We start from the raw sequence: 27864 nt of genomic DNA on the forward strand, positions 1-27864 counted from the left end.
ATCCTACCGACCGTTCAGTGTGGCAGGTCTTGGGCTTGAGGTTTTCCCTGCCTGCCCCTCCTCCCCCGAGCACGTAGCCGGAGCCCTGCACAGGGTGGGTGTGCAGTGTCCCTGTGGTCACCATCTGCTGGGGTGCTTTGAGGGTGAAGGAGGATGAAGGGTGTGCCATGCTTGCCCATGGTGGGCATCCCGTGATCTCCTGTCCCCTTTTGGTTGTCCACCTAGGGCTGCCCGACTTTGGGATCAGTGATGCGGTTCTCCTGCTAACGTGCAGCCAGCGACGTCCTGGGTGTGGTGGGCGGGCCTGGGCGGGGCGTGGGGACCTGGCTTTGAGAGCTGGTCCGTCTGTTCCATGGGAAAGGCAGTCGTGTCCAGGAGGCTCCGTGTCCCGTCGCAGGGGCAAGGCCGGGCTGGCGCTGTGGGCGGGAGGGGCCGGGGACCTGTGCCGTGCGGCCTGGGGGGGAGGCTGCTGGGCAGAGCGAGGCCTCGTTTCCCAGACTCAGACTTGCTTCCTTCAGGAAGCCTCTCTCAGGGAGAAGTGCTCACCTCCTGGCCCTGTCCCCTCACACACAGGCAGTGACAGCAGGGACATGTCGCGGGAGCTGCAGGACGTGGACCTTGCCGAGGTGAAGCCTCTGGTGGAGAAAGCAGAGGTGAGTGGAGATGCTCCCGGTTCCTACCAATCACTGGCACCGTCATACGTGAGCATACATGTGTGCAGCGTGTGAACACACACGTACATGCACACACAGACACACACACGTGTGTCCACTCCTTCCTCGTTCCCACAGGTCTCCTTGTCCAGGAACACAAAGGGACGAGAGGTACCTGTTGAGGCCCCAGGTTGGCCACTGAATGCCCTGGCACTGCGGGCAGGCTGCTTGTCCACTCTCTGGGCTGCCCACACCTCACTGACCCCGTTTGTAAAGTAAGGGCACTGAACTAGAGTTCCCCTGGGCGCCCCCTGCCTCTAGCATCCCGTGGTTCTAGAACATGCAACAGGAAGCTCACTGCCCACGGGCTCTGTCCACCCACAGCTTAGAGGTTGATGAAGGCCATGCGCTTACACTGGGACCAGACTGCCTGCGTTCAGGTCCTGGCTGCACCCAACGGCTGTGTGTCCAGCAGCAGCAGACCCTTCACCCCCCCGTGCTCCAGTGCCCCGCGAGGGCTTGCGTCAGGGGGCTGGAGTGAGGATGCAGTGGGTTATTGGCAGGGAACAGTCACCGTGTCTGGTGTGTCAGCCTGGCCTCCCTTTGGAAACAGTCACCCTTGGCCCCTGTAGGTAGCCTGGGCTGGCAGGACCCATCCTAGACTGCCTTTTCTGACAATGGCTGCCACAAGCCTTTGCATTTGCTGTAAAGGTGACATGATATATTTATTTATTTATTATTTATTATTCATTTTAGAGAGGAGAGAAGGGGGGGGGGGAGAGAGAGAGAGAAAGGTGAGGAGCAGGAAGCATCAACTCCCATATGTGCCTTGACCAGGCAAGCCAGGGTTTTGAACCAGCAACCTCAGTGTTTCCAGGTTGACGCTTTATCCACTGCGCCACCACAGGTCAGGCGACATTGTATATTTAAACTGTGTTCTCATCCCAGTTCTTACGGAGCCACAAAACTGCCTATGATGATGCATCTTTTAAGAAATGTCACACTTAGCCTGACCAGGCGGTGGCGCAGTGGATAGAGCGTCGGACTGGGATGCGGAAGTACCCAGGTTCGAGACCCCAGAGGTCGCGCACGGGCTCATCTGGCTTGAGCAAAGAGCTCGCCAGCTTGGACCCAAGGTCGCTGGCTCCAGCAAGGGGTTACTCGGTCTGCTGAAGGCCCGCGGTCAAGGCACGTGTGAGAAAGCAATCAATGAACAACTAAGAAGTCGCAACGCGCAACGAGAAACTGATGATTGATGCTTCTCATCTCTCTCTGTTCCTGTCTGTCTGTCCCTGTCTATCTCTGCCTCTGTAAAAAAAAAAAAAAAAAAAAATGTCACACTCAGGCTCAAAGGTGAAGTTACTCTAAGGTCAACTAACTGCTTTCGAAAGTAATGGTAATTAGCATACAGGAACCACGCCCTGCATGCCTGTCACCGGTCCGGCCACATTTCACTGGTTCTCTCGTGCAAACGGACAGGATGAGACTGCGGTTAGTTACATACCAGGTTCTGTGATTGTTCCCACTTTGCAGAAGAGGAAGTGAAGTTTCATGGAGATGAATTTGTCCTCTGTCACGTAGTTACAACGTGTGGGGCATGGAGCCAAAGCCAGGCCAGCTGCCCTTGGTGGACGGACTGACTGTTCAGTTAACTCTCTGTTTCAGATTCATTATAACGTAGACCTTTCATTCTGTATTTTACAGATACAGAAACTGACCTCTGATGGGAAGGGGATTGCCTGGGCGGGTGGCACGCCAGGTTTAGAAGCCCAGGGAAGCTGCAGAACCGCTTGTTAACAATTTTGCATTCGGGCTCCGCAAATGTTTTCTGTAAAGGGCCGAACAGCAACTACCTTAGGATCTGTGGGCCATACAGTCTGCTGCCACTGCTCAGACACACAGTCACAGCGTGTAAGCAGCCATAACAATATGGAAGGGAATGGGCTTGCTGCGTTCCAATAAAACTTTATTTGCAGAAACAGGTGGTGGGCCTGTTTCTGTAGTATGCTAACTCATACTGTTGGCTATGCGTGCTCCAAGCTCCAGCTTTAGAAAGGATGGAGTTTGGGCTGGACACTCAGAGTTGTAAGATTGAGGGAAATGCTTAGAGATCTCTGTTCTCCGTGTCCACCCAGGAGAGACTGAATTTTAATCCAGATCCTGGGTAGCCAGGGAAGAAATTTAAGGACAGATTTAAAAGGGTAGCACATGGGTGGAGATTGGGAGACCGGTTAACCGGCCAGTGAAGTCTTGTATCTCACAAACTTGTGGTCAGCTTAGACCTGATTCAGATTGTCTTTCACCAAAGCTGTAGTCAAAAAGGGAATACACTAATGTATTTACTTCTCTGCTGGACAGTTCTCTGAGATGAAAAAGAGAGTCTCTTGTTGTTAAGGCTCTAGGGAAGCTTCACGGAGGAGGGAGGTAGATACAGACTCAGGGCTTGGAGAAGTCTATGTGTTAGGTGAGTTCTTTCTCTGCCCAAGGAAACTCGACGAAACTGACCACTTCTCTTGTCTCTCCACAGACCATCAGTGGCCTCCTGCAAGAGTTTGATGTTCAGGCAAGTAGAAGATGCGGACCCCCCTTTCCCCTCCCTCCTCTGCCCTCTCTCTTTCCCTCTTCCTTCTGTGGGTTCGAAGCAGACCGCTGTTTAGACATTGGGAGTGAGGGGAGAGAAGGAAGCCAGTCCCCGCACTTGGCTCCTTCTCCCTGGGTAGAAGCTGGTTGGTGTTCTGGCCCAGGAAGCCTGTCAGTCACTTCCTGTGGAAGCAGGAGGGAGACACTGCCCCCTTCCACACTGCTGCTCTGGGGCAGGGGGAGAATGGGGAGACAGTGGGTGGGCTTGGGGCCCTGTGATGGGAGGGAACAGAAGCAAAGGTGCGATGTTGTTGGCTCTGCTTGGGGAAGTGAAACTGGCCTTCTCTGTGGTTCCCTGGCTCTATCCCTGTTCAGGGTTGGCCTCAGGGTAATGGCAGGTGGGTGCGTCTTCGAGCTTTGTCCAAGAGCAGACTCTCACAGGGTAGGCTGGCCTCTTCCGGCTGAGGGGCGGGGTCGGAATCTCAGGAACGTCAATCTTTGACTCAGTAGTTATCCCAAAATCTGTGTGCACCCCAGGCTGTGTTGGGCCCTGGGGGTGGGACAGGGAGGCTTAGCACAGTGGGGTCTGTGAGCTTATAGGACAAGAGAGGAGGAGCAAACACAGGTGGCTGCAGGCTGCCGTGCTCCCCTGAACCTCCCTGCCCAGCACCCAGCTTCCAGCCCGTCTGAGCGCCGCGTCTCTGGCATCTGTTCTGCAACCCCCCCCCCAAAACAACTCCACTTTTCCCCCTGGACCCCTGAACCTCCCTGCACAGCACCCAGCTTCCAGCCCGTCTGAGCGCCACGTCTCTGGCATCTGTTCTGCAACCCCCCCCCCAAAGCAACTCCACTTTTCCCCCTGGACCCCTGAACCTCCCTGCCCAGCACCCAGCTTCCAGCCCGTCTGAGCGCCGCGTCTCTGGCATCTGTCCTGCAACCCCCCCCCCCAAAGCAACTCCACTTTTCCCCCTGGACCCCTGAACCTCCCTGCACAGCACCCAGCTTCCAGCCCGTCTGAGCGCCGCGTCTCTGGCATCTGTTCTGCAACCCCCCCCCCAAAGCAACTCCACTTTTCCCCCTGGACCTCATTTTTATAATGATTGGCCCTCCACCCATATCCAGAGGCTGGGAACCTTGGCCTTGCCCTTGGAAGGAAGGGGAAAGACTGAGAGAAGTGTTAGAGACGTGGGCTCGTGTGACGAAAGGGTGTACCAGGATCCATCTGAGTTCAAGCAGACGTCTGCCCTTCCTTGGCTCTTGGATGCAGAGCAAGTTGCTTCACTTCCCCTCAGCCTCAGTTTCCTCATCTGTGAGGTGGGGAGCGTCACTCCAGTCTTGTGTAAGGGGCCGTGGAGAGGAGACAATGACAGGGTCCCTGTTGACGTTGATTTCCCACTTCAGTGTTGAGTCAATAATTCACCCTGCCTGCTAACTTTATTGGGAGCTTTTTTGTTGTTGTTGTTTGTTTTTGTGTATATGTATGTGGTTAACTACACCTAACATAAACTTTACCCTCTGAGCCGTGTCTAAGTGTACCCTTCAGGGGCATGACACACATTCACATTGGGCAACCCCCTCCACCATCTGTCCTCTGGACTGTTTTCTTCCTGTGAAACGGAAGCTGTCCCCATTGAACACTGAGTCCCAGTGTCTTTTCCCTCCAGCCCCTGGAAGCCACGGTTCTGCTCTCTGTCTCTATGAGTTTAACTCCTTCAGTGTCTCACGTAAGTGGGATCATATAACATTTATCTTTTGGCGATTAGCTTATTTTACTTCCCATAACGACTTCCGGGTTCATCCATAGTGTAGCATGGGGTCAGAATCTCCTTTTCTTTCAGACATTATATGGAGAAACCACATTTTTTTTTATCCATTCATCTGTCAGTGGACAGTTGGACGGCTTCCCCCGTTTTGGCTCCTGTGAATAATGGGTGTACAAGGACCTCGTTGAGTTCCTGCCTGTCATTCTTTTGGGTATATGCCCCAAAGTGGAATTGTTGGATCCTGTGATTTATGGAGATTTTTTAAAATCTTGGTTATTGATTTGGAAACCAGAGAACACAGTTTGTTCCCTGTGAAGACCGTTCCTCGCTTTTGTATTGTTCTTGATGGTTCGCAAAGCCCCCTTGTGAGTCCCCGTCCCCGGGCACCGGTAGCTAGTAGAGAAGCGACCAGGAGTTCTGGCCCTGAATGCCGGGGCAGGTGACTTGAAGGCTGCTCAGGCTGGGTTGGGCAAGGGCGCTGCACCCTCAGGACCTCAGCAAGTAGGGACCCGAGGGCCACAGGAAAGCCTCCGAGAGGAGCTGGGAGAGGCAGGATGAGGTCTGCCCACCCCGCGGACCAGCCTGGGCCGAGCCCTCAGCTAGCCCCAGAGCTGGTGTGCAGCCTCCGTTTCCTTAATAAATGTCTGCTCTGTGCCTGGGGTTGTCAGAGGTTCTCGGGACACAGTGGTGAGCAAGAGAGGCAGTGATCCCTGCTGTCAGGACCTTCAGTTCCAGACAGAGAGCTCAGGGTTAGTGAGCACGGCACACAGCCCAGGCACCAGTCTGAGGGTGTCACACGTTTTGCTCATGTAATGCTGGAAACAAGTCTTGTACCCATGTTACAGATGCAGAACCCGGAGCACAGAGGAGCCAGTGCCTTGTCTGAGGTCGCAGGGCTGGAAAGGGGAGGGCTGGGGTGTGAACTCCAGCAATGGGCTTAATTGGAGCCACACCTTCCAACTCCCTAGGAGGGAAAGGCAAAACAAAGGTGAAAAATCAAAGAGACAGAGCCATTCCAGCAGCGTAGGGGCCTGGAAGATGCTCGTGTCTGCCTGCGGGCTGATGTGATGGGCGTGGCCTAGGCTGAGGGGTCAGGGAAGGCTTCTGGAGGAGGTGACATTGACTGAGACCTGAACGATAGGTGAAGCCAGGCATGGGACCTGAGACTAGGCACCGACTGGTCCATGCAGAGTTGGCAGCACGTGCAAAGGCCCCTCTGACTTGGGTTCTGAGCCAGCCAGGGGTGAAACGAGTTCTTCCTGTAGGCCGGCCCTCCGCGCAGCCTTCCAAGTGAATCACGGTGTTGGATGGAGCTGAGTCTGACTGCTGAATGACACTTTGTCAAGGCTGGTTCCAAGATCTTCGTCTAAAACTGTTGTGACTTGGGGTTTGGCTCCTCAGTCTAGCTGACTCACGATATTTATGGATTTTCCCCCAGATTTCCAGCAGTCTCCAAAACCATGGCCAAAGGGTGTCCCTCAGAAGAGGCAGTGCAGCGTGACGACTGATGTTCTCTGTGCCCCTAAGTGGTCACTGCATGCCGGGCTGGCAGCAGAGAATGACAGAGCCTTGGTCAAGGGTGGCCCCAAGATCTACCAGCCGTAGGAGCAAAATGACTGTTTCCTGGCTGCTGTGGACATTGGTGTCCTCTGAGGAATCAGACCAGGTCCAGGCTCTCCCCTGCCCTCTCACTGAGTCTTGTGGGACTTATGCCATCGTCCCTACCTTACAGATAAGGAAACTGAGGCTCCCCCATGGCCAGCAGCTGTGCAGGGGCCCCATGGCACCCAACTCTGCCTGACCCAGCTCGGTTCTCTCAACCACGAGGTGTCACCATGGTGCTTAACCCGGAGGGGCCACACTAGGCCCTGCGGACCAGGTGGCAGCCCCCCTTGGCACTTCCTGTCAGAAAACATCTGCTCGGGCGAGTAATCTGCACAGAGCTCTGACTGGCTAATGTCAACCCACTGAGGGTGAGCTGGTGTGGGACACAGGAGTCCACGCGCCTTAGTGGGGACCTGCTTTCACCTATTCTTTTAGTTGCTTCTCCCCGCCCATTGAAACGGGGCCCAGTCTAGCCCGTTCTTTGTGAGGACTGAGCGCTGCCTCATTGCGTGTGTCCCAAAGCAGCCCGTGTTTTCAAACACTTTGGAAGTATGTGGTGTTCCAGTGTTGTGTGTCACCCAGGCAGACTCATTCTTCCTTTCCCAAAGTAGTCAAGGAAGATAGATAGATAGATAGATAGATAGATAGATAGATAGATATAATTTCATGAATCAAAATACACAGCACCGCCCAGGGCTCAGCCGCAGTGAGAAGCTCCTGGACGGGAGGGGTCTGCCGCCCAGTTTGCTGGGTGGGTGGACTGTCCCAGGAGACAGCGAGGCTGCCAGAGCAGATGGCCTCGTGGCCTTATCTCTCCCTGGCTGACATCACCTGAGGGTGGGCTGTTTGTTTTGGCCTGTTTTGGGACAAATCGATTGATGCAGGGGCGTGTGAATTTCTGCCGGCTGCTCCCGGGACTGCTTTTGCCGCTGGGCAAGGTTCTGGAACCCTCAGGGGGACAGGTGGGCTGCTGGTCGGAGACACTGTGGCCACAGGCGGGACACTGTGTGCTCCGGCTTTGCAGAGAAGGCCTGGCATCAGGCTCTGGGCAGTCCTGTTTGCAGAATTGACGAGTGGGGTAGGTGGGAGTATTTTGGGACCTGGCTTATTTTCTTTGGCTAGAATTCCAGAATCCAAGAATATCCTGGCTGGCAGGTGCTTTATGACCCCGCCCTACCCCTGCGCTCCAGGAGGGGAGGTTTTGTTGAAGGCCTCTGAGGGCAGGGGAGGGCAGGAGTGAGTATTTGCATGCCCACTCCTTATTTCAGGCCTTCCTTGCCACGGTGGGGAGGTGCTACCTTTCTAGGCAGGTGACAGACCAGTTTGGAGATGCTGAGAAACTTGCCAAGGGGGGACTGTCAAGATAGTCCTACCTGGTGGTCCCTCTGACTCCTAAATATGTAAGGAACACGGGCGTGTGGTAGCCGATGTCTCTTGAGCACTAACTACACCAGAGACCAGGCCGACCTCTCTTCCCGCCTCGTCTCATTTAATCATTGCCATCTTTGTTATACCGTTGGGCCCAGAGAGGGTGTCAGAGGTTTGCTTGCTGTCACTCAACAAGGAGACAGGATGCAATCTGACTGGTCTCCAGGTCTGGATCGAAGTCCATGTCACTAATGGGGAGGAGGGGCGCGGAGTTGAGTCCCCTATCCTTCCTGTCATCCTTCTGGTGTTCCCAGACAGCCTCTCCAGTTGGATTTGCTGTTTCTAATTCCTTCCACCTGGATCTTTTGTTATTCAGATGGTTTGATTGGATTTGGTTTCCATGGAATCTGTGTTTGTGTGCTCACCAGGGCCCTGCTGGCAGTCAGCGGATGTTACCCATGGGGCCTCCGGGTGGAGGGAGCAGAGGCAGAGGGGCTGGGGCTGGAGGCTGGTGGGCAGGGGTTCCCGAACTCTGGCTCCAGCTCTGGGGGTCCTGGTCTGGCCGAGCTGGACCAGGGGGACATCTGATCCTCGTTGGGGACTAGGGACGAGGCTGATCCCTTTCCCTTCTCTTAGAAGCGGCTCGGCACTCAGGGAAGATGGAAACAGTGACCTTTTAATTCCTTTCTCTCCACACAGTCGCTTCTTGTTCTCCTGCCCCCTGACTGAAGGTGGGCAGCACTCAGAGGCTTGGAAATCCTCAACCCACCCTTTCCTATCCCCGCCCGCCCCCAGCCCCCACATCCTAGGGAAGTCACTGGGATGTGGAGCAAACCCCGTGACAGATGGCGGTGGTGCTCATCTGGGTCAATGCCACATGAGGCTTTGCCTCTTCTGCCTTCCTCTGTGGGTTTCCTGGGAGCGCCCCCCCCCCCCCGCCCCGTGGAGCGCCTCCCCCACCCAGCATCCCGGGGTCAGTCCCATCCAGGCCACTGGGCTGACCTACTATAGACGTCTCTCTCTTCTGGTAAGCAGGTGCAGGGGACAGACAGGTTCCGATCAGCTCCGCTGTTGCCAGCCCTGTGCCCTAGGCCAGTGGCCTGGCAAGTTGCCCGACCCCCCAGGGACTTAGTTTTCTAATCTGTAAAACTGGGGGAGCATTACTGTCCCTGAGGTGTCAGGAACAAGGAAATCAACAGCCTCTACTCCCTTAGCCCTTTGCCCCGCCCCCTGCTCTGTGGACGCCCCGCCCACCGAGGAAGACTGCTCCTAATTCGTTCTCCCCGGAGAATTTAGGTCCTCCCTGTGGGTCCGGCTTCATGCTGTATTCCCAGGCTGACGCCTCCGTTCCTGCAGCAGCTCATTTCCGACTACATTTCTTTTCTTTTTCTTGATGTGATGATGACAGCAGTAAGGAAACCCGAGGAATGGGGTGAGGTGGGGTGGGGGGAGTAGCCACAGGTCCAGCTTGCCCTTTCTGAGGTCTTCTTACCATCCCGGCGTCCCAGGGGTCCGCTGCAGCCCTGGGGCGCAGAGCTCGGAGACCTAAGGACCTGTCCGGAACCTTAATTCAACCTTGCAAGCGTGCGCCCTCAGCCACTGGGCTTCAGCCCCCTAGCTGGCTTCTCTCCTCAGTGACACGGGTGTCCCCACTTTATAGCACCTGCTCAGTAAGGGGATGGCCGTCCTTACCCGTGAATACTGTTGTGTTCCCGCCACACACGTGCCCCTCCTGGTCACCCGCCATTCTTTACGTGCTCCTGACCCAGTGGGGAGGGTAAGATTCGTGGCTCAACCAGGCCTCCCCCTCCCCCATTGTGGGCACCGGACAGGAACCAGGAAGATGGTTCACGTCATTTCACAAAAACTATGGTGGTCGTGAGCCTCTGTTCTCATGATTTGGCTCTCTTGCCTGGAGAAGCCTTGCCTTAGTCGATGCTGTGTGTGATTAGCCAACGTCGGCATTCTTCGCCTTGTTCCGTTGGGTGCCCTCCGCCCTCGGGCCATGCCTTGTCCAGGGCTTGCTAGACTGAGGGGCGGGGCTTGCTAGACTGAGGGGTGGGGCAGCCCTGCACACCGGAGGAGGACGGACCTAGGGCCTGTCATCCTCTTAGAACCCAAAGCCCTCAGTGCCTCCCGAGAGTCTGCTGGGCAGGTGGGTTACAGATGGAGGCCACAGCAGCCGGCCTCAGAGCTCCCCTGAATCGTTCAACCTGTTGACTTGAGCCACGGGGGCTGGCCCTGCGGCTTCAGAGTGATCACCTCGGGGACAGGCCTCCATAACATTGGACACGGAGGGAAGCCAGCAATTTGCAAAACACTTGTGGGTCTCTTCACCACGGTTTTAGTCCTGGGAGCATCCCCAGGACCGGGTGGGTTTGATGTTGACCTTGTTTTACAGCTGAGGGAAAGAACTCTTAAGGAAAGTCTGGCAACTTGGCCGAGGGCACGGGCTGGATGTATCATTCAGAGTCACGTCACTCAATAGTGTCCAACCCGCTGTTCGCTATTTTTGCTGAGCTAGAAGGCCTAGTCCAGCAGGCGGGAATGTCACCGTCCCAGACTCCTACCTCCTTTCTGCTCTGTCATCCTGAGCATGTAGTTTTGTCCTCATGCTCATGAGATGGCTGCTGACTCCCCAGATGTCTCATTCATGTTCTAGGTAGTAAGCAGGTTGAAGAGTGAAAGAAAAAAAAAATCAAAAGGCCAAGTCTGACCCTTTGAGAAAAATTATTTTCAAAACTCTGGCTCGTTCTGCTGACATCTCGTTGGAACTGATTCTTCGGACCACCCTTGGCTACAAGGGAGATGGGGAAGGGGAGAATTTATCGGGCGCACTGCTGGGCATCCTGTCATAAAGAAGGAAACAGCATGTGTTTGGGAAGCCAACCGGCATGGTCTGCCATAGTTCATGAAGCTCTGAAGCCAAAGCACCCGAGAGGTGGTAGGGGCTGTGTTTGCTGCCAGCAGTGTAGACAGGAGGGGGGGGGGTGCCATTTGACCACTTCCCAGCTCGCGGGCCGTGTAGACGGTGCAGATCTCTAGGTGCCTCTTCTGGGCCAGAACCCGGTGACCACAGAGCCAGACGATCACAGAGCCAGCCTGTCCCCCTGGGAACTGGCGGTCAGGTTGAGAGGCGGCTATAAACCGGACGTTTGTTCTGGTGAGGATGCTACGAGGCAGAGTCCACGGGTATGGTGTGTCCTGTGTCTGGCTCACCTGGGCGCACTTCTGCAGTGTGGGCCAGATACACGTTTGGGGAGGAGCAGACGTGGGTTCTCTGTTCTGTGCCAGTGTACCAGTGTACCTCAGGACGTGCCCCGAGGGTGTCTGGTGTCTGGGGATGCTGGGAGGTAAAAAGCCACCTACAGTTACATCGGCGGGGGGCCTGACTTACTGCATTCCTCGTGAGAGGGTCACTGCACGTCACACATAGTATAGTCTTCTCTTCTTCATTTGACACCTGGCACAGAGTGTAAAGCAGACATCAAAGGGTCTAGGCTTTGGACTTGGACCATCTCGGGTTCAGGTCCTGCGGTGACATTCCAGCTGTGTGACCTTGGGGAGGTTACTTACCCTCTCCTGACCTCGGCCTCCTGTGGACAGTCATTACCCAGCAGATCCTGAGCACCTGCTGTGAGCAGGCAGCTGTGCCAGGCCCTGAGGGTATAACAGCTATCAGACAGAGGCAGCCCTGCCTTCCTGGACAGATTTAGTTCCGGTTCCACAGCTGTGCACTTTTAACGCCTCCAAAGTGATGAGTCAACATCTGTTACTCATCCCCACCCCTGGAGGGCTGCCTGGAACACCCTTGATGCCAGCCAGGGCTGGGTGTCCCATACCTGCCACCGTGTACCGAGAATCCCCTTTCCACCAGACCCCAAGCTCACCTCCCCCACTCAGGAACCTGGGGGTGGGGCAGCTCACTCTCCTCTTACAGCTGCTGACCTGGGGCTCAGGGGGGCTGGGGAAGGGTGGGGCTTGGATTTGAACCCTGCTGTCCCAGGCTGGCAGGGACATTGCCTAGCCTATTTTTAGAGGGCGCCATGTGGGTCAGCTGGGAAAACAATAGAGAATGTGGCCCCTACAATGGACCGTTGTTCCTCCAACAACTTCAGGGCCAGGCTGGGCCCAGCATATGATCCGTGGCCCCACTGGGGGGAGGGCATTGCTCGAAGGTCTGGATTTTTCCAGTGCTTATATAGTCCTTCCTTCCTTCCTTCCTTCCTTCCTTCCTTCCTTCCTTCCTTCCTTCCTTCCTCCCTCCCTCCCTCCCTCCCTCCCTCCCTCCCTCCCTTCTTCCCTCCCTCCTTTTGCCTGTCTCAGATTGACAAGCATGGATTTCAAAGGGTGGGATGTCTACCTGGTCCCCTTCCCCTGATTCCACAGCCCCCTAGTGGGTTAAACCCTTTTTCTCTCGATCTTCTGCTTCCCCTTCCCTCCCTGACTCTTGGACAGGGTTCTCTGGGCAGAAATTTGCCGTCCCAAGCCCAGTGCACTCATGACCAAAGGAGAAGGTACTTGCAGCTTCCTCAGAGCATAGCTGGAAACACCCTGGGTGTCTGCAGTCAGTATTTAAGCCACACCGATGCTGCACGTCCCATATGATGGGTCCCTCTGTTTGCTTGCTCTCCTCAGGAGCAGGACATTGAGACTTTGCATGGCTCCATTCACGTCACGCTGTGCGGGACCCCCAAGGGAAGCCGGCCCGTCATCCTCACATACCACGACATTGGCATGAACCGTAAGTTCCAAGGACCCCTGGTTTCCTAGTGAGCCTGTTCCCACTGAGGCTGGAGGAAGAGGACAGCTAGGAAGGGCTGGTGGCAGGGAGTCCAGCTGCCACTCTCTTGCTGGGACTTCTTGGAGCTGTTCTGGGAAGAACTCTTGCCACAGATACAGAGAGTCTGGAATGCACTGCATGGGGACACGGAGTTGTCTATGTGCCTGGAGCTGCTGGGAATTCAGGGAGAGCCCCACTGTCTGTCTGTGTGACAGTGACTTCTTTTAGTTAACGAATACAATGGTTTTTAGTATTTTCAGAGTTGTGTAACCATCATCACAATAAAATTTAGCACATTATTTACTCTGGAAAAAATCCTGTTCTCTTATCTATCACCCCCAATTTCCTATCCTCCTAGTTCCTGGCAAGGACTAGTCCACTCTTTGTCTCTAAGGATTGCCTATTCCAGACATTGCGTAAAAATGGAATCACACAGTAGGTGGTCTTTGGTGACTGGCTTCCTTTGTGATGTTTTCCAGGTTTATCCTCACTGTGGCATGTATTAGTCCATTCTCTTTTGCCAAGTGGTCTTCCATTGCATGGATATACCACAGTTTGTTTACCCATTCTTTAGTTGATAGACATCTGGATGGCTTCCACTTCTTGGCTCTTCTGAATACCGCCGCTATGAATGTTTAGACGGTGAATTCTTGAGATTACCAGAAAGTGTTACCATATGTGGGATCCCCATTTCTCACAGATAGGAATGGAATAAGAGCTACTTAGTGTTAAAATTATGCCGAATAAGAGCCACTCTTCCTGGGACAATTCAGAAGGCACATGGAGGCCTTGCTGGTCCAGTCGTCTCTACATTTGAGCATTGCAAGCTCATGCTTGCTTAATTTATTTTTTTTTTTTACAGAGACAGAGAGAGAGTCAGAGAGAGGGATAGGTAGGGACAGACAGACAGAAACGGAGAGAGATGAGAAGCATCAATCATCAGTTTTTCGTTGTGGCACCATAGTTCATTGATTGCTTTCTCATATGTGCCTTGACCATGGGGCTACAGCAGACCGAGTAACCCCTTGCTCAAGGCAGCGATCTTGGGTCCAAGCTGGTGAGCTTTTGCTCAAACCAGATGAACTTTTGCTCAAACCCGTGCTCAAGCTGGCAACCTCGAGGTCTTGAACCTGGGTCCTCCACGTCCCAGTCCGACGCTCTATCCACTGCGCCATCGCCTGGTCAGGCGCTTGCTAGATTTTTGATTGACAGACTTCCCAGTTTACACTTTTCCCCCTACAGTTTGTTAATACTCTAGAGGCTGGAGATGATGTCAGTCACTGAAAACCATCTCTTTCCTCTACTCTCAAGTCTCTTTCATCCACTTCCTCCCTTGGGTGTCCCCATGTGTCCGTCATGTATCAGATCCCATGCTGGGCACTTTGGGAGAGGTCACCGTATCTCACTGGGCTCTGATGAGGAAAGGAGATTGCACGTGGTGGTGATGCTCCCCCTGTTTTAGAGAGGCTCGTCGTTAGTCACAGTAAGCTAACTAACTGTAACAAAAGACCCGGCACCTCTGTGGCTTACCGCAAGATACACTCCTGCTCACTCTTTTCACAACTCAGTGGGCAGTGGGCAGTCTGTGCGGCACCTTCCACGCGGTAACTCAGGGACCCAGGCTCCTTCCAGCTGTGGCTCTGCCATGCACTGGAGCCTCCGAGGCTTCTGCTGGACCCTCTGCATCTGGCCTGTAGATGACAGAAGAGAGAGAGAAACCTAGAAGGACTGAGTAGCAGGTGTTCCAGGAAGTAGCAAGCATCACATGCTATTGGCCAGAACCCGATCACATGACTCCCTCTAATAACAAGGGAAGCTGGGAAATGTAGTGCAGCAGCATGCCCAGGAAACAAAGAAAAAGGATTTGGTGACCAGCTGGCCACTTTTGCTTCAGGCTCTCAGGAATTAGGAGACTCATTCACAGCCATATAAGAAGTGGGAAGTTCATGCTGTATCCCCTATGCTCCTCCTGGTTTGAAAATCTTCTGTGCTACTATCCCCCATGTGGGGGTTTAGGAAACCCAAGGAGAAAGAGTATCAGTGGAGTAACCCCACCTCATATGGGGACGGTGATGGACATGAATACTTGGAAAGAGGCAGGAGGCCCCTTCTGATCTTACACTTCCACCAGCCAGTACGGTAGACTTTATGAACCATCTCCACCTCCACGCCCGCTCCCTCTCCCCATGGCTTGTTCTGGCCTTTCATCACCAGAGCGAAGCAGGGCAGGGGAATGAAAGATAGGGTTCTTTCATGTGAGTCTCTTTCCTCCTGCTGAACAGGATGAAACGAACCGATGAGTACGCTTTGCACGGAGCGAGCTGCTTCGTTCTGTCCTTACTCCTCCCTCTCCTCTCTCCCCTGCCCCATCTCCAGACAAAACATGCTACAATCCCCTCTTCAACTCCGAGGACATGCAGGAGATCACCCAGCATTTTGCCGTCTGCCACGTGGACGCCCCCGGCCAGCAGGACGGCGCTGCGTCCTTCCCCATGGGGTAGGAGGGGGGGGCCTTGCAGGGTGGAAACAGGTGGCGGGGGAGGCGTTAGACTGGCTTTTAATTTTCTTTTTTTTTTTTTTATTGCACTAAAATATAGTCTTCTGTGAAGCCAAGTCTCTGATATAACCTCTCAACCTCAGGGATATTTATCATCTTTATATGGGGGGGGGGGATGGATCCTAACAACCTCATCAAGTCGTTGCAGGGATTAAATGAGCTTGTAACACTCATCGAACACTTGGGGAGGGACCTGGAACACAGGAAGCAATCCGTGAAGGGTGGATTTACAAAGAGAAAGGCGGAGAATTCAGGATGGAGACAGCCTTGCTTAACAGAGCGGGCTGCGTACACTGAGGGGCGCAGGGGGACACGATGGGGGCGTCTGGGCACAGGGGGCAGGCTGCTGCGTGGTCCCTCCCCTTCGAGCCTGGTCCTGTCTTCACTGCCCACTCCCACGGGGGTCCGGGCTCTCGCTAACTCCTCTGTGTGGCTTCTCCTAAGGTACATGTACCCCTCCATGGATCAGCTGGCCGAGATGCTGCCTGGTGTCCTTCACCAGTTTGGGTAAGGGTGAGGGCTCCCCCCCCATCAGCCTGCAGCGACAGGGGGCGTCTAGCTTCTGCCTTTCTTTCCTTCAGCCTTGATCTGGCCCGACCACTGACGTTTAGGTTGGAGTTTAAAGCTCGGGAAAGAAATTCGCTTGGCTCACTTGGACTCACGGTTTTGTCACATCTCCTTGGGTGATGGCATCACCTGATGACAGCCAGCCCCCCATCCTTTCCTGTCTTCTTTTCTTTCATTATTTTCTCTTTCCAATGGAACGTTCTGGGACAGGGTTACCTGAGCCCTCAACTCCTCTCGTCTTTCTCCAGTGCTCATTTCTGTCTTCCTTGAGCCTTCTGTCTGACGATGATACCTTGGATTTCTTGCCCAGTTGATTTTCATGCCAAGTTTGAGAATCCAAAATAAAGCTTCTGAGCGGGAAGAAGCGGTAATGGGCCTTCCCGTAAATGTCAGACTGTCCCTGAGCGCCCGGGCTGCAGTCAGGAGAGAAGTGAAGAGAAGGGACAGTTTCTTCCAAGGTCACAGCCTTCGGCCAATCCATAAAGCATGATGCATTTTGTGTCACGAGGACACAGCACAGCTGCATGTCCCCACACTGTCTCGCCTGGTAGCCATCTTCAGTGACACTGACCGGGACAGACACTGGGGAAGACAGGGTTGCCTAGGGACAAGGACTGAAGGAGGCCGTGAGGGTGGACAGGGCTCCCCGTGCCCACTTCTGTGACACGTGTTCTCATTCCTGCTTTCAGGCTGAAGAGTGTCATCGGCATGGGAACAGGGGCCGGTGCCTACATCCTCACTCGATTTGCGGTGAGTTCTTGGGCATTTTTTTTTTGAAATTACATTTTAAACAAAAATAATTTAAGATGAAGGGAAGAAATTGGAAACACATCAAAAATCCCAAAAGGAAAGAAGAAATGACCCATCATCATTCCATTACCCCAGGGAGAAGCACAGGCCGCACGGTGGTGGGTGGTCCAGCGTCTGTGTGTGTGTGGTGTGTGTGGTGTGTGTGTGTGTGGTGTGTGTGTGTAGTGTGTATGTGTGTGTGGTGTGTGTGGTGTGTGTGTGTGTGGTGTGTGTGTGTAGTGTGTATGTGTGTGTGGTGTGTGTGGTGTGTATGTGTGTGTGGTGTGTGTGGTGTGTGTGTGGTGTGTGGTGTGTGTGGTGTGTGTATGTGTGTGTGGTGTGTATGTGTGTGTGGTGTGTGTGGTGTGTGTGTGGTGTGTATGTGTGTGTGGTGTGTATGTGGTGTGTGTGTGGGGTGTGTGGTGTGTGTGTGGTGTGTATGTGGTGTGTGTGTGGTGTGTATGTGGTGTGTGTGTGGGGTGTGTGTGGTGTGTGGTGTGTGTATGTGTGTATGTGTGTGTGTGGTGTGTATGTGTGTGTGGTGTGTGTGGTGTGTGTGTGGTGTGTGGTGTGTATGTGTGTGTATGTGTGTGTGGTGTGTGTATGTGTGTGTATGTGTGTGTGGTGTGTGTGTGGTGTGTGTGGTGTGTGTATGTGTGTGTGGTGTGTATGTGTGTGTGGTGTGTGTGGTGTGTGTGTGGGGTGTGTGTGGTGTGTGGTGTGTGTATGTGTGTATGTGTGTGTGTGGTGTGTATGTGTGTGGGGTGTGTGTGGTGTGTGTGGTGTGTGTGTGGTGTGTGGTGTGTGTGGTGTGTGTGGTGTGTATGTGGTGTGTGTGTGGGGTGTGTGTGGTGTGTGTGTGGTGTGTATGTGTGTGTGGTGTGTATGTGGTGTGTGTGTGGTGTGTATGTGGTGTGTGTGTGGTGTGTGTGGTGTGTGTATGGTGTGTGTGGTGTGTGTGGTGTGTGTGGTGTGTGTATGTGTGTGTATGTGTGTGTATGTGTGTGTGGTGTGTGTATGTGTGTATGTGTGTATGTGTGTGTATGTGTGTGTGTGGTGTGTGTATGTGTGTTTGTGGTGTGTGTGTGGTGTGTGTGTGTGGTGTGTGTGTGGTGTGTGTGGTGTGTGTATGGTGTGTGTGGTGTGTGTATGTGTGTGTATGTGTGTGTATGTGTGTGTGTGGTGTGTGTGGTGTGTGTATGTGTGTATGTGTGTGTGTGGTGTGTGTGGTGTGTGTATGTGTGTGTGTGTATGTGTGTGGTGTGTGTATGTGTGTGGTGTGTGTATGGTGTGTGTATGTGTGTGTATGTGTGTGTATGTGTGTGTGTGGTGTGTGTGTGGTGTGTGTATGGTGTGTGTGTGTGTGTGGTGTGTGTCACTCGCAGACCGAGGGCGTTTCCTCTTCCTTCACTGCAAGGCTGTTGAAGATACACCTTTCATTGTCGGCTTTGCTCACTCAGTGGCCAACCGTGGGCAGGCCCTCACGTCACTGTGTTTTCTACTATGCCACTTCTTTGTGAGAGGTTTTATAGTCCGGAGACTCTTAGATCTAGAGCAATTTTAAACTAGAATCGAAGAGAAATGTGTTAACATGACAGTTGTCACGTATGTTACTGTGGGCCCAAGTCAGGGCTGCTGGGTTCTTTGTATCTTTACCAACCAGTTGTTTAAAAATGCACCAATGCTGCCTGACCTGGGGTGGCGCAGTGGCTAAAGTGTTGACCTGGGACGCTGAGGTCGCTTGTTTGAAACCCTGGGCTTGCCTGGTCAAGACACATATGACAAGCAATTGATGAACAACTAAAGTGAAGCATCTATGGGTTGATACTTCTTGCTCCCCACCCTCATCTCTGCAAAATCAACGAATAAAATCTTTACCAAAAACATGTTTAAAATGCAACGATGCTCATTTTATTCAACCATATATGTGCTGACTCCCTATTGTTGGCTGGACTTTGCTAAAGGTTAGAAAGGCTACATGAATACAAAGTGGTCTGGCTATCTAGACACTGAGCAGATAAAATACAGTCTAAACTGTATCATCTACACACACACACACACACACACACACACACACATATATATATATATTTTTTCTTCTGGAAGTCCTAGAATTCTTACTGATTATGGAAGGGTACTCATGGGCCTGTCTGATTGTGAGGTTGATGGTATGATACACCCATTGCACAGCAAGGACAGCTAAGGGGCAGTGAGGTGCAGTGACCTGTCCGAGGCTGCCCAGCAGGCATGTGTGCTTCTGTTCCTCGCTGGGCATCCTCTTTCCACTCCCTGGGGGACCCGATCCCATATTCTGTGGGGTGAGGGAGGGCTTGAGAGCACCAGCTGCTCTGGAGGCCCCCACAAGCCCTTCCCTGGTCCTTTTCCATCTCCGGTTTGAGTCTTAAGGTTCATAGTATCTCAGACTGGCGGGTTGTGTCTCTCACCTCGTGTCTTGAATTACAGCTGAACAACCCCGAGATGGTGGAGGGCCTGGTCCTCATCAATGTGAACCCTTGTGCAGAAGGCTGGATGGACTGGGCTGCCTCCAAGGTGAGCCTGAGGGCGGGCCCAGCGGGGTCCCGAAGTGCGGGGGTGGGGGGAGGTGCCCCCGCCTCTGCCCGGAGGAGCGGTGGAACCGAGACCCCTCTTAGTCACCCCCTTTCACCGCCCCCTACTTCCCATGCCTGGCCAAGCAAGCAGGTTTCCTCTGCTTCGCTTAGAATAGTAAACACTGCCTTCGAGATTTGCCATTCAGATATCAGTATCTGACATCTGCGGTCTAAGCCAGCACTATCGGGGTCCCCGGTCTAAGCCAGCACTATCGGGGTCCCCGGGCCAGCTTTGACAAGCGAGGCCTGAGTAGAATATTCTCTGGGAACCCAACATCTGCTGGGCTTTTCTCAAGACGCTGAGAAGAGAAAGATGAACAAGACAAATGCCTCTAGTCCCAGGAATCCACATATTATTAATGAAAAAGGAAGATATCTTTGGTACTGACTCTAGGCCACTTAGTTTAGCAACAGGAATAATTAGCTAACGCGTGTTGAATGGTTACCAAATGCTGTTTCCACCCTCCGTTGCTGTGTATGCATGACCTTATTTAACCCTCATGGGTCCTCCAGCAGGCGGGGTTGTTGTACCATTTTCAGGGGAGGGAAACTGAGGCTCTCGGTGCTCAAGGAAGCTGTCCAGGGTCGCGCAAGCTAGGCAGAAAGAGAATTAGGGCAGAATGCAGGCCCTTGGACCCACGGTCCTTGGGCCACCCCTCCGTGCTGTGCTCCTGGGCTCTCCTGCAGCAGGTGTTAAAGGCCCACTGTGACCCAAGCGCTGCAGGGCTGGGCATGGGAGGGGCAGGACACACCCTTTCCTGGAGCAGGGGGGGGCCCACATTGTCTCAGGAAGCTCTGCTCTGGCTAGTGGCCTGGGCTTCCTTGTTTATTTAAAAATGATTATTATTATTATTATTTTTCATAAAAGCCCCAGTATTTGCCAGAGAGAGGGGGAAATCATTCCAATTGAAGCAGGACAGAGCCTTTCAAGCTGGAGTGAACCTGGCTTCTCATTTCGAAAGAGTATTTTTGCCGAGTTCAGGGTGGCAGTTGAGGACAGGCGGCTTACAGGGGTCGTGCCCCTCCCCCGTCCACCCCGCCCTGTCCTGGCCAGCGGGTCTGCGACTGCCTGCATTTCCTCCTGAAATGCTCTGCCATGAGACGCAGCAGCCCTTCCCTCCGGCCTGCCTGACGTTCAGGAGCGGAACACACTCCCTGGGTTTTGTTTTTGTTTTTTTATTTCATTTTCCAGCAAAGGAAGTGACATTCCAGTCAGCCAGTTTGGCTCCTGGGTAGCTGTTCTGAGCCAGCCGTGGAGGGCTGGGGACACGAACCATTGGCTGGAGCGGAGCCTGTGGAATGTCTGTGCGGTTTGAGTATCGCCACCACTTCCTTCCTTTCCAGTCCAGCCCTGGAGGAAAAGGACCTCCATCGGGGGTCTCCTGTGTGCCGGGCACTGGGGTCAGACCCTGGGCATTGGGTTGTTGCTCCCGTACTCCCCATTGTGACCTGCGACTGTGACGTTCCTGGCATCCCAAGCTAGAGACGAACAGTCGGAGGCCCAGAGATTTTGCCGCCTGTCCTGGGCCACATAGCTGGGGTCCCCTGCCAGTCCCAGCCTGGTGCTCAAAGGGGGTCAGCACACATTTATGGAGCTGCAGCTGTATACATAGCATTTATAGAGAGCCCACTGTGTATCTAGTATTTATGGAGCACCTGCTGTTTGCCTAGCATTTATGAAGCTCTGGCTGTATACCTAGTCCGGCGTTGTTGTTAGAGGGAGGTAAAAAGGAGGTCATTCATTTCTTCAGTAAGCTCAGTCTAGTCGGAGAGAGGAAAGTGGCCGGAGGGGACAATCTAGAAGGTGACACCATAGTTTGAGGTGAGCAGACCCTGAGGTGTAGACTCCAGGAGCTCTGCGTGTGTTTAGAAGAAACGAACGGGGTCCTTGCTGACGGCCTGGTGCACGATGGAGCAGGGGAAGGTAGGAGTTAGCTGGGTCTGTTCAGGACACAGGTGTGCGCACCTTCTGTGCCCCGGGCTCTGAGAATAAGCAATGGATGGAGATCTGGACCCTGCCTCTGAGGCTGCAGGTCTAGCAGGTAACCAGGGACAGGCAACCGAGTTCTCAGGGATGGGGCGTCCTCGGACCTAAGTGCTGGGAGCCCCAAGGGCCATGGGGTTTGGGTGGCCTTGTCTTGCTACTGTGAATGCCCTCTTCCTAATCCCACCGGTCTTTGTCCTTCCCAGATCTCCGGATGGACCCAAGCCCTTCCAGACATGGTGATGTCCCACCTCTTTGGGAAGGTGAGTCGCGTGGCCTGGTATTCGGTTGGTCACTCAGAGAGGTTGTGCGCCGCCCAGCACGTAGGGCATAGAGAAGAACGAGACATAATGAGTGGGCCCCACGAGCTGATGCCGCCGAATAATGCGAATGTTACTCGTATTCACTGAGTCGCTTGTTCCCCCTCTTTTCTGACCATCAGTCTTTTTAAACACAGTTCACTAAAGTGCAACCACACGGCACCCCGTGGGCAGTGTAGGAGCTGACAGCTCGCCGCTGGGTCTGCAATTCCCCTTGGTGGCGCCGCGTGAGGCGCCGCGCCCCGTTTCCTGTGAGAGGCCCGCTCTCCACTGGCCATTCCCGAGCTAGGAAGGGTGCCCGCATGCAGTGTGACTGTAGGACCCCCCAGGGAAGCGGGTGCTCTGCTGGGAGGCTGGCGATATGTGGCCACTGCCTTCCCCCCCACACACGGGAGGGCTGGAAACAACACCACTGGACCCTCTCAGGGTTCCGGAGGCTGGAACGGGACGCGAGTGCTGGCCGGACTGCAGGCCCTGCAGAGGGTGTGGGGCGTCCCCTCTTTGCTCCTCCCAGCGTCCCGTTGCTAAGGCGTCCCTCGGCTGTGGCCACCTGCTCCCGTCCCTGCCTCCGTCTCTGCACGGCCGTCCCTACGTCTGTCCCAGATCTCCTTCTGCCTTTCTCTAAGGACACTTGACATCAGCTCTAGGACCCCTGCCTCCCAGCGATAATCTAGGATTACGCCATCTCAGAATCCTTAATTATATCCATAAAGACCCTTTTTCCCAAATGAATTAATATCCACAGGGCCCAGGGATCTGATGTGGATGTATCTTGGGGGCCACCATTCGGTCCACTATAGTCCTCATCCCTCTTTCAGGCTCCATTTCATAGCCTGTGATCCATATTTTCCACCCCGACTGTATAATCTGAACTGATAAGAATATGGGAAAAATGGCCCTGGCTGGTTGGCTCAGTGGTGAAGCGTCAGCCCAGCATGTGGATGTCCCGGGTTCAATTCCTGGTCAGGGCACACAGGAGAAGCAACCATCTGCTTATCCATCCCTCCCCTTCCTTTCTCTCTCATTCTCTCTCTCTTCCCCTCCCTAAGCTATGGCTCGATCGATTCTAGTGCATCAGTCCCAGGCACTTGAGGATGGCTACTGTGGAGCCTCTGCCTTAGGCACTAAAAATAGCTTGGTTGTGATCATGGCCCCAGATGGGCAGAGCATCAACCACAAAGGGGATTGCCCGGTGGATCCCAGTCGGGGTGCATGTGGAAGTCTGTCTCTCTATCTCTCCTCCTCTTAATTGAAAAAGAAGAAGAAAAAAGAAAAAAAGAATATGGAAAAAATCAGAGCCAGTGTTCAGATCTCCTTGGAGGAGGGCTGTCACGTGTAGGGAGAGAGTCTGGCATGATTGTACCTATATTATGTGGGTTCTCTTTGTGCCCCCAAGTTTCTGTGGTTGTGTTTTGATCTGATATCCCAGCACAATCTCTCAGTCGGCCCCTTTGTTGCCTACATGCTCGTGGACTGTTTTGGCGACAGCTCGGTTCTGACGTCGGCTCCCTTGCTTCCTCCCACTCGGGCTCTGGTCGCCTCCGATCACGTCAGAGCATTCTGTGAAACCTGCTGTATCTGCTGTTGTACAAACGAGAAACAGAGCCAGCTCCTAATGCGCTGGTCCAGAGTCACATCCAGCAAGGAACCGGGGCCAGGAGAGGCCGAGGGCAGCCCCTGCGAGGCTCTGGCTGCTGGCCCCTGTGGGAACCACGTGTCCTTCCGGCAACTGCCCATAGCATGAGCTGGTTTTGTTTTTGCAAGCATTTGAACATTGTCACTTCTCCTCATTAGAAAATAACAATTGTTAATAGTTGTGTCAATTGTTACAGTTTACAAAGGGCTTTCCAAAGTGTAGCACCCCCGTGAAACCCCACGAAACTCCGCGACCTAAGAAAGTGGGTTGTAGTAACTCCCCTCCCCCCTTTTGCGGGCTTTGAGGCTCAGAGAGGCTAAGGAGCCGTGATGGAATTGCGAGGAAGACACTTTCTTCTAGCCTCAACATTCTTTTGGCTGATCTAACAATGAAAGAGACACGAGACACGTTAGCAAGAGAAACGACCGACTCTAACGACATGCGTCTGCGTGGGAACCCTGCATCCACGAGAGAGGCAGACAGAAAGGGACAGTGAGGTGCATTTGACATCTGAGCTAAGGAAGAGGGAACGACTTGGGGCTTCAGAGGGTCACTGCCGGGAGAGCACGTATTTATTAGTAGTTTGTCCTGACATGCAGGTATAGGTAGGAAAGTCCTTTTGGTGATAACTCTTATCTTGGGCCAGGCTCCTGATTTAAGTTCTTCTAGATAGTTAAGGGGGGGGGGGGGCAGAAGTTCCCTTCTGGGTCCCAGGGTCTCGGTTGCCTTTAGCTCAAAGTAACTCGTATCTTACTGAGGCACATCTTGGGGATGGCTTGTTCTGAACCCCTCCGAAGTCCAGCTCCAGACCCAGGAAGACGGACTGCAAACCCAAACTCTAAGTGCTGAGCCCAGAAGGGCACGCGGTGCAGGTCTAGCTCTGTGTCCCCGTGTGCTGCCCGCCGATGTGCAGACAGACGTCAGCCGGCGTCTGGGCGTGGCTTCCGCTCTTCTGGATGCTTCCTGAGGCTCTGGCGCGGTCTCGTGGCTCAGACAGCGTCCCCTTCACTTCGCACCTCAACAACCTGAAGAGTGACGAGGGTTGTGACCAGCCGAGGGCCATGGTGGCCACGAAGGACACTTCTCCCCCTCTCTCAATGCAGGAGGAAATGCAGAATAACGTGGAGGTGGTCCACACCTACCGCCAGCACATCGTGAATGACATGAACCCCGGCAACCTGCACCTGTTCATCAACGCCTACAACAGGTACGGCTGCTGTGCGGCCACGCCACGGCCGTTTCGACCGGGCCCCTTGCGTAGGTCTGCAACATGGGATGCGGCGGGGGGCGGGGGGTGGAATGTTCGTAGAAGAGGCAGCCCCTGAGTTTGAGCAAATAAACTATTAGGACAGGCTGCCGCCTGGAGTTGGAGCGCTTTGCAAGGAGCTGAACTACCACTCCAGACCAGGGGGGATGCAAACACGTGTGGGACTCATCCACGCCCTCAGAGGGTCAGGAGTACATACCTGTGCCCGTGGCAACCATAGGAAAGGACAGCTGTGATGTGAAGAGAGCTGAGAGGGAGAAGCCAGCCCTAGGGGGTGGGAGGGACCCAGAGACGCTGCTGGGAGGCGGATGAGTCATTCCCAGGATAAGGAACACCTGCCCCCAGCCTTTGGCGAGGATGCAGCCCTCTTATCCACAGCTGGGTGTCTGTCTGGAGCTCAGTCAGGGGAGGGGACAGCTCAGGGCCACTGGTGCCAGCCAGCAGTTTGGGCATCTCCCGGGAACACACTCGGCTAGCCGAGCCAGCTCTGCCCTGCTCGCAGGAGGGGCCAGAGATGGGCTGCGGGCCCTGCCTCTTCGTGCTCCCATGGTGAGCATCAGCGTCTGTGAGGAAGTCCAGGGCCCATTGCCTCTCACTGTCCCCCAGCCACTCAGCATGGGAGGGAGCGGTGCTGTCCCCAGTGTGTACCACTCGGAGGCCGAGCGTCATTCATTCGGCAAACACTTTCTGAGAACTGGAGGGGTCAGGCTGTCAGCGGGGCAGTGGGCACATGGGGGGGACCGTGGAGAGCATAGGACTGGCAGCTGGGTGTGAGGGTGGGGCTCAGACTAAGGGCAGAAGCAGAGAGAGTATTGGGTGGGGGCTAGCCATAGGTCAGGTGCTGGCTCCGGGGGGGACGTAGGGACGCTCTGTGGTAGAGGATGTGATTTTTACACCTATTAAACAAACAAACAAAAATAACACATTGGGGACCATGAGGTGGGTCCATGGGAAACGTCCCTAAAATCACTTTTATGGACCCCAGGAGGCTGTGTTGTCCCCAAAGCCACGTGACCTCGCACAGGCTGACACAGGGTGGCGGGCCAGAAGAGAATGGCCAATGGCAATACCTCTTGGGCATGGCTCAGTGGGAGGGGCTTCAGGGGGGACTTGGGAAGAGGGTGATGGGCTGATGTGATTAATGGTGCTCTTGTCGTCCGCAGCCGGCGGGACCTGGAGATTGAGCGGCCCGTGCCGGGAGTGCCCACGGTCACCCTGCAGTGAGTCACTTTCCTCCCCTGCACTGTCCAGTTTGCTTGCTCCCAGTTTCTGGCAGGGACTCCTTTCCAACTGGGGTGGGACGGCCACCTTGTGCCAGGACACTGTAATCCATGAGAACTGGATGTGTCCTGCCCAGAGACCGGGCACGACCCGGTCTCACTCCTTCTCCCTGGGCAGGTGCTCAGTTGTTAGGGTGGCCCGAGGCCTGGGCTGGAGCCTTGGGTCTAGAAGGAGTGCTGCCCACACTTAGAACAGAACTTACAGAGCATCGACCCTATGCTGACTGCTGTGTTAGCTTTGCCTCACAGAGCCTGGGGATGGATGAGGCACAGGGCCCACCCTCAAGTGCCCATAAACTAGTAGGAGAAGAAAAGCCGTGGAGACAAGCAGCTGTGTTCCACCAATAGTGACATGTCATTTTATAGCTCCCTGAGTGGACCATCTTATGGGACACCTGAACTGGGCACATGGCTTTTCCTTTGTCGGCCATGTCCATGGTGTCTCTGCCCTTGACTGCTACCAAGTCCTACTCCTTCCTTGAGGAGAGGGTGTTTAAAATAAAAACATCTGGGTGTAGACATTTTCTGATGGAATTTATACTAAGGTGTAAATGACTTACCAACCTATTTTATACTCAGAACAAAGCAGAAGATGGAAGGAAAATGAGCAAAGGGTACTGGGGAAACCAAAATAACGTTTTTAGAAGCTTTGCCATCCGGGGAGTGTGAGAATCTCAAACTGAACTGTGTATTAATTCCCCCTTTACTCTGCCCCCAGGTGTCCTGCTTTGCTGGTGGTTGGGGACAGCTCTCCTGCTGTGGACGCTGTGGTACGTAGCTTCGACCACTGGTGTTTGTGCTCTGTTCAACACTCCAGATCCGATCGCCTTTGTATCAAGCCTCCCTGCCCACCTCCTTCCTTTCCTCTGCCTTTGCAAGGGCAGGTGACGTCTTCTAATGCCACACTGGCCTTTGGGCTGAGGGCCTAGCCACCAGCCTCTTTCCCTGGTGACTGATGCTTGGCAGCGGGCCCTCCGTCTCCTCTCCCAGGCCCCCTCACCGGCCCATCTGCCTCCCATTGGCTTGCTTTTATGAGTGTGTTTTCCACTTGGCTTCCTGGCCAAGAGACTTCCTCCCATTTGGGAGACTGGTTGGTGCCTGATTGTCTTGCAGGGCGGGAGGCACCCAAGGCTCTGGGCTTAAGCAAGGCTTTCTGGTTTATTTCACCCCGTAATCCCCACCTCTGATGTAGTGGAGACAAAGCAAGGCCTTGACCTTTTCAACATGCCCATAGCTGGGGACACAGGAGACCTAGGAGCTAGGAAGCGGAGTCCTACAGTGGTGACATGCCCCGTGAACTGGGCTGCAGAGCAGGATCTGCAGACGTTCCTGTCATAAAGACCCAAGTGTCCTAATGAATCCTGAGTGTATTGTCAACGAACTCACTGGACATAATCACAGGATGCATCCAATAGAGATATAGTGTTCACATCAAGGGAGGTGATAGTTCTAACATAGGCACTTTGACCACCACAGGTTCCAAACGGGTGTTCTGCCCAGTTCTGGGTGTACTTTTGAGTCACTGACATTGAAGAGAGAAACCAGCTTGGCAAAATATGAAAATAGGTGTTGGGTTCGGGGATGTCAAAACTACAGATAGACTCACCGGCCTCCACTGGTGAATGAGGCCACTCGTTTAGTGAATATTTAGAGTACCTTCTACACTTCAGGTCGTCTTCAGAACAACCCCTTGACATCTATTAACCTCGTCTTATTGACGAGGAAACCAGGGCTCAGAGGAGTTCAGCGACTTGTGCGAGGTCACACGCTAGCAGGGCGGGGCTGCAGGGGCGGGGCTGCAGGGGCGGGGCTGCAGGGGCGGGGCTAGCAGGGGCGGGGCTGCAGCCCACAGCCCCGTGTGTCTGATCCCGAAGCCCACCGTCTTTCTGCTCTGCCAGGGGGGACATTGGGGCCCCTGACGGCGGAGGCAGGGAGCAGGGAAAGCTCAGGACTTGGGCGCCAGGTAGGAAATTCACACACTTCTCCTCCCTTTCCTTGTCCAGGTGGAGTGCAACTCGAAACTGGACCCAACGAAGACCACCTTCCTCAAGGTACGGGGGCGGTGATGGGCGTGTGCATTTGCTCTTTGAGACTCCTGAGTTT

At 54.2% G+C, this 27864-nt stretch overlaps 1 protein-coding gene across 2 annotated transcripts in view; it reads left to right on the forward strand.

Moving 5' to 3' along the window:
* NDRG1 (N-myc downstream regulated 1) overlaps nt 1-27864 on the forward strand; it is a 48411-nt gene that overhangs the window by 12115 nt on the left and 8432 nt on the right. For both annotated transcript variants that reach the window (XM_066265621.1, XM_066265622.1), the window contains exons 2-13: nt 574-653; nt 3181-3216; nt 12608-12713; nt 15129-15249; nt 15754-15816; nt 16566-16626; nt 19129-19215; nt 21465-21521; nt 24318-24421; nt 25645-25701; nt 26480-26531; nt 27765-27812. In XM_066265621.1, the coding sequence (XP_066121718.1) occupies nt 591-653; nt 3181-3216; nt 12608-12713; nt 15129-15249; nt 15754-15816; nt 16566-16626; nt 19129-19215; nt 21465-21521; nt 24318-24421; nt 25645-25701; nt 26480-26531; nt 27765-27812 (855 nt within the window). In that variant the 5' untranslated portion in view covers nt 574-590. The remainder of the gene's footprint in view (nt 1-573; nt 654-3180; nt 3217-12607; nt 12714-15128; nt 15250-15753; nt 15817-16565; nt 16627-19128; nt 19216-21464; nt 21522-24317; nt 24422-25644; nt 25702-26479; nt 26532-27764; nt 27813-27864) is intronic.

Source organism: Saccopteryx bilineata, chromosome 3 (genome assembly GCF_036850765.1).
Source record: "Saccopteryx bilineata isolate mSacBil1 chromosome 3, mSacBil1_pri_phased_curated, whole genome shotgun sequence".
Classification (NCBI taxonomy): domain Eukaryota; kingdom Metazoa; phylum Chordata; class Mammalia; order Chiroptera; family Emballonuridae; genus Saccopteryx; species Saccopteryx bilineata.